The following is a 12,747-nucleotide window of genomic DNA, read 5'->3' on the forward strand; positions in this document are numbered from 1 at the left end:
AATTGATTGAAACAAAATTATATTTTCTGAATTGCAACACAAAATTGAAAATAGTGTTGTTATTATCATTACTTCAATTATCATAGTCTTATAATTATTGTTATTATTGGTTATAAATTTGTAATCAACAAGCTAAAACTCTTCTTCTCAACGAAAAACTAATAAATAAATGAATAAATAAATAATAGTTATAGTTTATTACTAAAAAAATCTTTAAAAAACCAGGCTATCACCAATTAAATATTTGACAAAGTTATTCTATACGTTTGATTTTGTTTTCAAACTTTGTTTAAAAATAAAAACTAGATAACCCAAACAAACACAAAAATTATTATTTTAAAATTTTCTAAAAACAATTTTCATTCCCAAAAAAAAAAAAAAAATCATATAAAAATGTTTTATTTATGTATTTATTCATACTAGTTTTTAGACTTAAAAAAAATAAAAATAAAATTGAAAATTAAGGTGATTATAGCTAAGAGACAGAGAGAGAATGAGTAATGAATGGCGAAGATCTCTGTAGCCAAGGCAAACCCAACTTGCCCCCCCACCCACAATTCTCTCTCTCTCTCTCTCTCTCTCTCCAACTATATATACATATATAAACATGCTCTGTATCTATATATTAATCGTTCTTTAAATCGCCTGTGTCTCTTTCTCTCTTGATCAGGATCACTTTGTTTATTTTGTTTTCTTGTTTCACAGTGTTTTGCAAAAACTGCTTTTTGGGTGTCCTGTTCAGACATCCAACCGTCATGCTTCACTGTTCAAAAGCTTAAGAAGAGCTCAGGACCGCTCATTCTCTTTAGAAAACACAACTGTTTTTTTGCTTTTTCTATTTTGACAATTCAAGCTTCCTAACTTGAGCCAACCAGACCCACTCTTTGAAGTGCTTTCTGCAGAACAGAGAGCGCTTTTGATCTTAGCTCTCGGGAAACTGCTTTGCTTTTTATCGAAACGTTCTGGGTGTTGAATCGTTGCTTGATTTGGGTTTTTGTTCATGAGAAGACATTGCATTTCTCAATTTGATTAGCAAAGATGAAAACAGAGGAAAGTGATTCGATGGTTCAGAACGCGCTTAAGAGTCTCTGCCGCAATTATGGATGGTCTTATGGTGTTTTTTGGTGCTTTGATCAGCGAAATTCCTTGTAAGTGTATGTTTATGCATAAGAATTTGTGTCTGTATTAGTTTGATTTGTAAGAATTTTGAATTTAATTGCTTATTTATGTTGTTTCTTGTGATTTTTTCGTTTACATGAATTCTAGGGACCAATAAGAGTAGCATATGAATATGGAGTGTGAATACAATTTCAAAGCTTTTGAGGTCTAGATTGGTTTAGATGTATAAGGGTTTTAGGTTTCTTGTATTGGGGCTCATTCTTAATGCTTAATTGAAATGATATGAACACCAGATTGTTGACTATGGAAGATGCTTATTATGAAGAGAAAATGGGGATTGTCATTGACAATATGCTTCTGCAAGTCCACATGCTCGGCAACGGGTATGCTTTGATGTAGTGTATATTTTTTTCATTATAGAATTTATAAATTGTATCAAAATTTTCAGCTTCTCTAAAGAATTTTCTGCGGTGGATTTCTTTTATAAGGCTGATCCTGTTATTATTTCGTCACGTAGTGTTGTTGGCCAAACTGCTTTCACTAAGAGACACCGATGGATGTTCTTAGATGCTCATTGTGGAGGACAGAATCGCGTAGGTTCTACAGAAAATTGGGATATGTTCCAGGTATTGCTGATTTTTCACTTGAAAACTAGTTTAGTAGCCTTTTTTTTTTCCCTCCATCATGAAGAAGAATTATTCTCGTGTTTGGGTAATCAACTCGATTACTACATATCAGTAGCTTCCATTTCTTCGTCTTCGTTGTTTTACTGCCTTTTAAGTTGAAATAAACTATCCATCTTTGTTCAACTGCCCTCGTATCTGCTTAGGAAAATCAGTTGGTTAAACAGGATGTTGGCATGTTTTTGTCCACTTACTTGGTAGTTACATTTTCTTTTGCAGGATGATTCTGAGATTCATTGCCAATTTGCCTCTGGAATAGAGGTACCCTTTTCCTTCTTTTAGTTTGCTGGGCATATGTGATTTGAAGGATACTAGCATGTGACTTGAGCACTTTTGACACAGTTGAATTTTAGATTTATGATACGCTGTGTTTATCTAGTCATCATCACGATACAAGGGACAAGCGATACGAAATGATCATTTAATCTCATTTTGCAGACAATTACTGTAATATCTGTGGATCCACGTGGGGTGGTACAGTTTGGTTCTACCCGGAAGGTCAGTACTTGGTTTACATGAGCAACAATTGTTCTTCTTTATGCAATTTTGAACTCCAGCATGATTTGCACTAGTATTAAATTCTTAGCTTTGTTTTGAAGGAGCAAGTCTCAGCAGCCAGTGTTACCCCCATGATCCATTTCTGCCAAGTAAAATCCATTTTTGGTAACAAGCAATGCTATGTATGCTGACTTCCATGCTGATTGACATGGATCACCAATTTGGTTTTTGTACAGAGAGCATAAAAGTCACTGTTTTTTAAAGTCCCTTGTGCATATCAATTGTCTTTGGCTAAATGGTTTGTTTATTATTGCATGATTTCCTTCCAAAATTATGGCAAGGAAGACTAGTACTATAAGACATTAGATCAACCAGTTACATTTGAATTCCTTTTAACGGTACTGCTTCTTGCTGCTGTAGATTCCAGAGAGGATGGAATTTGTGGATCAGACAAGAAGACTGTTTCGAGAGATAGAAAACGGAAATACTTTTATTTTACCAGAAAATATTCCTTCATCTTCAAATGGTGAAGTTTATGGCCGGAGTGGGTTGTTTGCTTCCTTAATATCATCTGGAAATTCGTTTACTGGGCTGAAACCTATAGGTGCAAGCTCTGAAAATTATATGGGAACAATTTGTTCTTCAACTGATCTTCCACGATTATCCCCATTCACTTCAGACCATACAAGGAAGAACTCATCTCATCTTGGAAACCAATTGCAAATGGCTAGCGCAGAAATTCCATTCAAGTTATCTAATAAGTCTAGTTTTCGGTTACAGCAGCCACTTTCACAGTCAACCACTTATTTTGATCACTCGGCTGCGCAATCGCCTTGCATTAGTACATGGAGTAGTGGACACTCTTCTCTGACTTCAATTGGGCAACAACTTCCATCTCAAACAAGATTTCTGGAAGCTTCACCAGTATCATCAGGTCTGAATGGAGCTGAGGTTCTTGTCAAAATCCCAGTAAATCATCCATCTTATTCTATACAAAGTTCCATCACAAATATATTTAATTCCGATGGAGACAATAATTTTTTAAATGATTATAGTCTTGGAAATGACATGTTTGATGGTTTGGGAGTAGATTTTGAGAATGGACAGGCAGAGAATTTTTTGGATGACATTCTGATGCCAGCAGTAAGTGGTGGCCACCTGGATTTTAGTACAACTGATGCTTCAGAAAGCATCTCAGAGCGTCGTGTTGGTTCCATGGTTGGCCCCCAGGAAATGTTATTCTCCAAATTAGGACTTCAGAAGTTTTTGGATGGTATTGGTGGTAGTTCTAATTCCAGTGCCAGCTCTGGTTTGGAGGATGAATTATCCTCAGAAAGTAAAAGAAAATTGGGAAATTGCTCAGTTAGTGGTGATCAAATGCAGTCGACAAGCCCTCCCTACTTTGGCGAGAACATGAACTCATTGCAGCCCATACATAATCTGGACAGGTCACGTACCCTTGAACCAAAAAAAGAGGCCATCCCAAAATCAGAGGGAGGTTCATGGATTGGTGACAGTTATAGCTTCACTTGTGGAAGCAGTGTCGTATCACAACCTAAAAAGTCTAAAGGATCTATAAAGGTTGCCAAAAAAAGTGCCAAACCTGGGTCTCGACCAAAGCCCAAGGACCGCCAGCAGATCCAAGAATGTATTGCAGAGTTGAGGAAACTCATCCCTAACGGCATGAAGGTACTTGTTTTTCTTCATTGTAATGGCAAATAAAATTTTGAAAACTCTCTATCGCTACATCTGAGATGGGCTTCCTGCAAATGAATTTGGCACTTTAATCATGAAATTATTGGAAATTGGAAACTCTTTCTCAAATCAAATTTTCTTTCATGCAGTGATACCAGAGGCAGCTTTTTTATTGGTGTATTGGCTAAGATTACTGTTTGAATTGTTAGCTAATGTCTATTTGGTTGATGTAACAGATGAGCATTGATTCTTTGTTGGCTCAAACCATCAATCACATGCTTTTCTTGCAAAGTGTGACAAAACATGCAGAAAAACTAAAACATGCGGAGGAGCGAAAGGTAATACATTGGTCTGCTTAGGCATGTTGTTTTTACCTATAAAATTCAAGAAAAATGATTTTCAGTTTCAACCATTGCTTGCTGTCGCATAGTAATAGATTTGTGCGATTGTTCAGGAGAATGAAGTGGTTCTGCAAGACTGCTCAAGCAGTGGTGGTTTTAATGCCACGTGGGCATGTGCAGTTGGGGCTCAGACAATGGTTGATCCAGTGGATGTCAAGGACCTCAGTCTCCCTGGCCAAAAGCTAGTACAGGTATAGAAAAGGAAAATATATGTATATGTATATATTTTTAGATGGGCGATCAAACCTAATTACTTGACCTATTTTTTGAGGGAGAATTACGTAACAATACAAATTTGAACCACTCAATGTAGTTTTACTTTTCTGCTGCAGATGCTTTGTGAAGAAAAGGGATTTTTCCTTGAAATAATAGATATAATTCAAGGTTTTGGCTTGACTATCTTGAAGGGAGTGATGGAAGTTCGAGGGAATAAGATATGGGCATGCTTTTTTGTCGAGGCTGAGGTAAACTTTGAATTAAAAGATAGAAAGTGAAAAAAAATCAATTTTGTCGCCTTTTGTCTCTCCTTCTGCAAATTCATTCTTTTGAAACTGATCTTAAATGTCTTACAGGCAAACAGGCATGTAACGAAACAGGAAATATATGTGTCACTCCATCAGTTTCTATATCAGAAAGCCACAAGTGAGATCAATGCAACTAATCAGCTTGCTAATATTTTGAACGGGATAGACTACGCTATTCATCAATTACCATCAAATCTCTAGGGCCACTTCCCACCTGCTTGGCTGAGAGACTTTTGTGATGGATTGAGATTATAAAGAAGCCACAAAGTGCTGAGTATGCCTGCTATGATTTGGTTCCAATGGAAATTGAACTTGAAGAGCCATGACAAAGGATCGAAAGATAAAGACAAGAAAACCTTGAAAACATAAAGTGAATAAGTAATGTAAGTGTGGCAACTGCTATAGGCTAAACCATTCAATTTCTGTGGTCTTTGTTTGATTAGAAATGTGGGAAAAGGCAATGGGGAAGTAGAAAGTTTTTTTTGTTTGTTTTTTTTTCGTTTTCCTTTATTGGTCCTTTGATCTTCCCTTGACTTGTTCATAGATTAAGCTGATAAACCAGTAAAATGCTAACTTCTAACCTCTGTGTCTGAGCTTTTCTGTCATCATTTTACTAATATGATAATGATACATGTGTTCTCTCTCTCTCTCTCTCTCTCTCTCTCTCTCTCTCTCATAATGTATGGATTTCTTCAGTTTACATGTTGCAGGCCTCATAAGAATTCATTACTCAGTGTTGTGTTAATTTCTTCTGGTATGAAAATTTGAAAAAGACTTGATACAGCTAACAATCATAGGTTGAGACCTAAATGAGGTTATACATTATTTGCTTTGGGCTAAGAGTAATGGTAACTTAAGTACTAACAATCATAGGTTGAGACCTAAATGAGGTTATACATTATTTGCTTTGGGCTAAGAGTAATTGTAACTTAAGTACTAATTAGCATGTGATAAAGACATTGTTGAAAACAAAAAAGGACTTGTGGTGTAGGCTACTTTTTGATAGTTAGCCTTTCAATATATATAGCACAGCTGTGGAAAGGCTTCAACATAGAGAGGTAAGTGCTCTTACCATTCAAGTGAAATCAGTACAAACAAACCAAAACCTGTTAAAACCGAAATGCCCACTTCTTTATATGGGGAATAGGATACCAGAGGTTTCTATTCATGACCTTAATTGAAGACCAAGAAGTGGTCTGATTGTTGAGATGTTTCCTTGCCAAAAGTGATATTTGTGTTTCAGTTTTATCATTGCGAATGTAGTTTCCCTTCCCTATTTCCTTTCTTTCTCTTGAAATAAAAATAAAAAATTCATAACCTAATTTGCCATGGAAAAGTGGGGACTACATGAAATAAGATATTACTTTTTAAAGAGAGTGATCAGTTGCATCTCTATGCAGATGGAGACCTCTTGAAGATGATGGTTGTCTTTTCTTGTGTTAACTAATTACTGTACAGAAATGTTTAATTGTTTAATTAAGTTTGGTTGTTTTTTTTCTGTCAGAAGACAAAGATAAGTAGATGATGTTATCAATTGGGTTGGCAGAAGCCAATGGACTTAGTGCTGCAATCCTCCACAATAATGCACAAGGTTACCAAGATTGCACAAGATTTGACAAAGCTAAGATGGTACATGATGGTAGGTACTAAATACCGTTGATAATGTACTACTACTGCATTGATAGATCAATATTTTATTTATGTGCCCACATCACAAAACACTAACACAAACATAAGAAATTGGGATATGTTTTATCTTGAGATTGTGCCCTTGCCTAATTTTGTTATCCGTGAGTGACAGATGAAGGAGTTAATCTGTTCAAATGATGAAAGACCCACTATCAAATCTTTTGCAATCTTTCTGATCGGTCTGTAATCCAATCAGCTTGCACAAACTCTTAAACAAACTCGTAACTACTAAGAAAGTTAATGAGGAAAAAGTCCTACAAACTATATAGATCTCTTAGTTGTAGAAATGGACTGTGCAGTGGGAGATCTCCAAAATGAATTTTTTTTTTTTAATATTTTATAAATCCCTTCCTGGTTTACATATGCTGCAACAGCCGCTGCTGCCGCCACCAGGGGCGGCCAGAGTTCCTCTCGTGGAAGTCATTCATTTCATTTCACTTGCTGAATAAATAAATAAATAACATTAATTCAAGCCAACCAGCAGCAAATGTGACACGTAATGGTAAAATTTTGGTATTTGAGCAAACATACTATAGCAGGCAAGAAATGAAATGAAAAGGTTATGGTTTCTCTGAATTTGTCTACATAAATCAACAAAAGTTGCATTGTAGGTGTTTGATTCCTAAATTTGTCTATGTAAATCAACAAAAGATGTGACAAAAGTTATATCGTCGGTGTTTGATTCTTGCATAAATCAACAAATGACAAAATTCGTGTCATTATAAATAAATTTGAGGATGATATTTTAAGAGTCTTAAACTTTATTTCTTTACTATAAAAAATACACAACTATTTTTAATTTTATTTGCTTTCATTTATATGTAATTTAGGCATTATAATATTTTTAATAAAAAACAATTTTTATTTCTTACTAAATATTGTCACTTTTAGTGAGAAATAAAACAACGTAAGCTTTGAGAAAAAAAAAATTTTGCCATTTCTTTTTCACAATTTCTCATCTCTTTAGTCAACCAAATAAATAATGAGATATTTCTTCTTCTCCATTTATTTTCTTTCTTATCAACTCTCACAATCCAAACGAACTATAAAATGGAAAAAAATAAAAAAAAAATTATAAAGTTTATTTAATTTGTATTACGTTTTTTTTTAATAACTAAAACATGTAACAAAGTTCAAAGCTAACAATGACACAAGAAGAAAACACAAACAAATACATAGCCCATGATTGAAAGCGGTGGAGGTGGAGCCTGCCCAAGCAATAACCAGTCCAAACTATGACCAACGTAGCCCGGCCCATATGTACCATGGTTTCCCGGGTTTTCACGTGTTTTCTAGGGCTTTCCTCCCTCCCTCTCAAAATTTTCTAGGGCTCCAATCACTGCCCACCATGGCAAGCAACTATTCTCTTGGCTAGTTATTCACTAGGCTTGGCTTCGCAATCTCTGAGCTTTTGCGATAACTTTGGTGAATGGAGGAGACAATACTTACTTCCGAGACACCATCTACTTCGTCTCAATTGAATCCACAGGCTCGCATAGTCTGCCGAGTGTACGTCTTTTCCAATTCAATTCTGTGTGTCTGTGTATATATGCTTTTATTGTAGGCAATTCCAATGCGTATTCATTTCAATTTTTCATAGAAATAGTAATGGTGGAACTGCAAATGATAGGTTTAACTGGGTTTCGATACTTCAAACTTTGTCGGCATTCATAGAATACTGTTGGTAGTAGTTTTAACTTCTTTTATGTACTTCAAAGTTCAAACTTTGGATTTTAAAGGAATAAAGAACTCATCATTTGATAACTATACTTCTATGGGAAATTTTAAGAGAAAACAGTAGATAAATGGGAAATGGGGAAACTAATTACAAATTCAGGGAGGTGAAAGTGAAAATTGTGCCGAGGGACACATGTTTCACATGCTCTTCGTTAACTTGCTAGTTTTCTCATTTTCTGTTTATCTGAAATTCCCCAAATTTTAATGAGTTTGAACTTTGTGATCATGGGTTTCTTGCATCAAGAATCTCTCTGTAACATGAGCCTCATATGTGTCCTTAATGCGTTTGAACTTTTGTGTGCAGATGCCAAAAGCAATTCTCACAATATACTTGTCCTCGATGCAATACCCGGTATTGCTCCCTTCAATGCTACAAGGTGAGTATTTTGAACATTTGAGGTTTTTTTGATGATCTTACATTGTTGGCAAGTTCCATGTTGCTTGCTATTTTATTAATCATAAACTATGAAGCACCGGTACTCCTAAAATGTTGCCGTACGAGTACCGGCTACGTACCTGGTACGGGTACGTGTACCGGTACGGCTGCACGCGTACCGGGTAGGGCCAAAAGGGGTTTGGTACGTTTGGACATTTGGGTATGGCATGGGTGCGGAGGGGGTACGCCATGGGTACGTTCCGGGGCAAAAAATACTCAAAAACTACATGTATACATACATAGAGAGAAAGAGAGAGAGAGAGATAACCTCGTGCTTTAAACATACCATAAACACATCTATAGAGGGAATCGAGAGAGAGGCAGAGGAGATGGAAGAGATCGAACTTGATAGTGTAGAGAGGCGTCGCCTTTGTGTGCTAGGGCAATGAAAGATTCTAGGGTTTTCTCTTTGATCGATCGATCAATCGTCTCTCTCTTTGACCGATCTTCTGCTCACTATTGATCGATCGTCTTCGTCGCTCTCCTTTCTCTCTCTCTCCGTCTCTCGATCGCCTCTGTTCTCTTGTTCTCTCTCTTCGTCTCTCGATAGCCTTTGCTCTCTCGCCTCTGCTCCTCTTCGTCTTTGACTCTTCTCAGATATATAATATAGTATATATAATATAAGGTATATAATATAATTGGTGATACATATAATATATAAATAATATAAGATATATAATATAATATATATAATATAAGATATATAATATAATTGGTGATACATATAATATATAATAATATAATAAATTTTTATATATAATGTAATTGATCATGTATAATATATAATATAATTGATCATATATAATATATATAATAAATTTTATAAATTATAATTTTTATCATATATAATAAAAATATATATATTTATTGGCGTACCGCAGTCGTACCCGTATCATACTTTTTTGAATTTTGACGTATCGACGTACCCGCACTCGTACCCGTATCGTACTCGTACCCGTACCTGTGCTTCATAGATCATAAATGTATGCCATACAGTATTTTTTTTTGGGTCATAATTTGGTCAAATAATTCAGTGGATGTTGACCTCATTTGTCAATTTTTGCAGTCTCATTGTCTACGCTGTACTGAATCTTTCATGAGAGAAAACGTAGTGGAAGAGATGCGGCAATTGCAACCTGATGATGAAAATAAACAAAAAATGCTAGACATACTCAAACGATTCCATTCAGAAGAAGAGATGGATAACATGGATGAGGATGGTAAGTTAGTACTCTTTGCATTGAAGAATTTTACTTCTCTTTGATATGTTGATAAATCAGGCCATCATTAATTTTGTGGAACACCAGGGAAATTTTTTTGTGGTAGTCTCTTAGTTTGCTCATGCTGGTTATAAAGGGTACTTGTCAGTTGCCCTATGATTGGTTTCTGATAGCAAAATTAAATTTCGGCAAAATTTAAGGCATTCTGCCAGAGAAAAAAATGATGCCTTGCTTTATTAGATCAGTATTGAATGGTGGCCTCTGGAAGGAAGATTACCAAATAGAAAAAAAATTTCATTTGGTGATTGATGGCATAGGCACTACAAGTTAGTTTTTGCATAAGTCTCATCTGCAATATATATATGTATACAAAATAGTCTCACTTGCATGACAAATCCAACACGAATGTTTTGACATTCTGTTTAACTAATGTAAGAGTCAATGCATAGTTGGTTCCAAGAAGTGAATTGAGAAACTTCCCAACTAGAGATGGAAGGGAAGAATATTTCCAATTTTGCTTAGTTGTTAGTGATGAGTGTTATTTAGTAGATAACCAGATTAAACTGGTATGGTACGATTAAAACCAGAGGGTGTTCACTTCAAGTTAAAAATATTCTTTGATTATTTACAGTAATAGTGATGGTGCATATAATACATAACTGCATCAGAGTCTGAGAGAGTTTGGTGTTTGGTTAAGTTGAAACTCTCATGTATCTGAATTAGTGCATTCAATATCTTGTGTATTGTAAATTAACCATTGCTGCTTATAAAATGGGTTTCATAGCAGTTATCTCTGCTTCCATTTGCTTGAGGGGCATGAGAGGAGATTGGAGAGCATGGCCTACTGTTGGTATTTTGATGATGGATGGCCTTGTACCCGCTCTAACTGCTATGGGACCTTGGAATCATCTCTTTTGGTTCAGTTCAATTGTTATCATTCTGTTCCTTGTTTGACTATGTAGCAAGTACCTAAAGGAGTTTTCATTGTTTGAATATAATTATTTTCCTTCTTAAACTTTCATTTTGAGGGTCTGGTCCTGTTTTGGTGTTTTTTCCCTTTTTTTGGTACATAGTCTTTCTGTTATTTTTTACATGCAACTGACGATCTTTTGTTCCACCTATTGCAATTGTAGCCTTCAATTTTATGCTTCTTGTCCCAATTGAGTAAACAGGGTTCTTATTAGAATAATTTCTTTTTTTAAATCTTGTCAGATTCAACTTTGTCAGAGGAGACCATTCAAAAGATTCTGTCTGGTATGGTCCCTGTTCCATTTTTCTTCAATTTTCAAATGCTGGCACTTATTTATGTACTATATGATGTTTTCCCAGGACTCTTTTGGCATGTTTGATTGGAAGGATTAAAGCATGGGATTAGGATTATTAATCCGTGGGCCCAATCATCCTATGTTTGTTTTGACATTTTGGTTTAGGATTATTAATCCAATGGATAATTAATCCAACAAATTTGTAGGATTATTAGTAATGGGGTAGGGATGGGATAGTTAATACCACACTAATTTGATGGGATTATTAATACTTCACTATTAGTGTTGTGAATCAAACATGGCCTTTGGGTTTAATGCTAATTTGAGCTATTTTCCTCCCTACAGGATATGAAATCAGTGTTGACGATTTATCTGCTGAGGAAAAGAAACATTTTCAGAGAGCTGTGGCTTCTGGAGAGCTCAGCAAGTTGATTGAGCCATGGGAACCATGGTGGTTGAAACCTTCTGCTAGAACAATATCTCTAAGCCGGGAAGGGACACGACTTGTCCAACCACTTGCTAAGCAAGAAACAGTGGCCTCACCACCAGATGATCTGGGAAGTGATCAATCATATGAAATTCCACCTGGCCCTGAAACACCATTACCTCCAATCAGCAAGCTCAGCTCAACTGAACCATCCCCACTATTAGCTGTTCACCTTGTAGACATCATATATAGTTATTGTTTCACTCTTCGCCTCTACAACGGGGATTGGCAATCAGATCCCATAGGATCAGCCACAGTTGTTCTAAGTGTATCTTCTGTTCTGGGTCAAGGTGGGCAGCCAGAGACTGTGTTGGAAGCTGTGTCTCATTGCTTGGAGCAAACTTGCTCTCCGGCTTTCAGACACATGGGTGGTTTGCAATTTGGATTGGGTGTTCTAGATGATGTGATAAGCCTACTTTCTCTTGGAGGCTCTGCTTTAGTCTGTTTGCTTTGCGATCTACAGAGGCTGATTCAAGCTGCAGAGGGGGAGCTGAAATCAGAGAAACCCCGGAAATCAAAAAAGTCTGAAATGAGGGGTAAGCTGAAGCTTGCAGAGAGAAAGGTCTTCTTTATTTTGTGTTGGGTCCATGAGCAGCCTGGAGAAGCTTGGTCTTCGTTGGCAGCCATTGCAGAGAAGAGTTCAACTATGGAATTTGGAGGCAGCAAAGGAGTGAATTTGAGAATGGAGAGTAAAGTAGAAACTAGGGGTAAGGCTCTGATTGAGGAGGTTCAGTGAGCTACCATACCATCTCTTCTTTCCATTTTTTTGATCCTCATTGGAAAGGGGGTTATGTTGAATCTGTTTCAGAGTACATGTAAACACGTTGTACATTATGTTAACAGGCTATGCAAATCCATATAACGATCGGCCTCTTTTGGTTTGGTATATTGCTTTTGTTTTTTATGCTTTCCCAAGTAAAAATAGTGAACAGTTTGAAAATATCTGTTATTTTTATTTTTGTGTAAAAATAAATTTTAGAGTTCCTAAAACTA

At 36.0% G+C, this 12,747-nt stretch overlaps 2 protein-coding genes across 4 annotated transcripts; both read left to right on the top strand.

Annotated features, from left to right (window-relative positions):
• Positions 1–485: 485 nt before the first annotated feature.
• LOC114263686 (transcription factor bHLH157) lies at positions 486–5,565 on the top strand. Its single transcript, XM_028204270.2, has 10 exons — positions 486–1,148; positions 1,413–1,502; positions 1,637–1,745; positions 2,022–2,063; positions 2,241–2,300; positions 2,721–3,989; positions 4,232–4,333; positions 4,450–4,587; positions 4,729–4,860; positions 4,969–5,565. The coding sequence occupies exons 1-10, from the start codon at positions 1,039–1,041 to the stop codon at positions 5,119–5,121; spliced, it is 2,205 nt and encodes a 734-aa protein (XP_028060071.2). The 5' UTR covers positions 486–1,038; the 3' UTR covers positions 5,122–5,565.
• Positions 5,566–6,540: 975 nt separating this feature from the next.
• On the top strand, positions 6,541–12,640 carry LOC114263685 (HIT-type Zinc finger family protein). Of its 3 annotated transcripts, none has more exons than XM_082896208.1 (5): positions 6,541–6,559; positions 8,651–8,723; positions 9,849–10,002; positions 11,215–11,256; positions 11,613–12,640. In XM_082896208.1, the coding sequence occupies exons 3-5, from the start codon at positions 9,879–9,881 to the stop codon at positions 12,488–12,490; spliced, it is 1,044 nt and encodes a 347-aa protein (XP_082752334.1). In that variant the 5' UTR covers positions 6,541–6,559; positions 8,651–8,723; positions 9,849–9,878; the 3' UTR covers positions 12,491–12,640. The 3 variants fall into 3 exon arrangements, with proteins under 3 accessions (XP_082752334.1, XP_082752332.1, XP_082752333.1); XM_082896206.1 differs by lacking the exon at positions 6,541–6,559 and adding an exon at positions 6,898–8,118; XM_082896207.1 differs by lacking the exons at positions 6,541–6,559; positions 11,215–11,256 and adding an exon at positions 7,785–8,118.
• Positions 12,641–12,747: the final 107 nt, after the last annotated feature.

The sequence above is a fragment of the Camellia sinensis genome, chromosome 11 (genome assembly GCF_055761805.1).
Source record: "Camellia sinensis isolate YWXY chromosome 11, ASM5576180v1, whole genome shotgun sequence".
In the NCBI taxonomy this organism is placed as follows: domain Eukaryota; kingdom Viridiplantae; phylum Streptophyta; class Magnoliopsida; order Ericales; family Theaceae; genus Camellia; species Camellia sinensis.

Coding starts and splice junctions, on each gene's coding strand:
- LOC114263686 (XM_028204270.2), top strand. CDS start 1,039: ATGAAAACAGAGGAAAGTGATTCGATGGTTCAGAACGCGCTTAAGAGT. Junction 2,301..2,720: donor AGTTTGGTTCTACCCGGAAG/GTCAGTACTTGG, acceptor TTGCTGCTGTAG/ATTCCAGAGAGGATGGAATT. Junction 4,588..4,728: donor CTGGCCAAAAGCTAGTACAG/GTATAGAAAAGG, acceptor TTTCTGCTGCAG/ATGCTTTGTGAAGAAAAGGG.
- LOC114263685 (XM_082896206.1), top strand. CDS start 8,039: ATGGAGGAGACAATACTTACTTCCGAGACACCATCTACTTCGTCTCAA. Junction 8,119..8,650: donor GCTCGCATAGTCTGCCGAGT/GTACGTCTTTTC, acceptor TTTTGTGTGCAG/ATGCCAAAAGCAATTCTCAC. Junction 11,257..11,612: donor CATTCAAAAGATTCTGTCTG/GTATGGTCCCTG, acceptor TCCTCCCTACAG/GATATGAAATCAGTGTTGAC.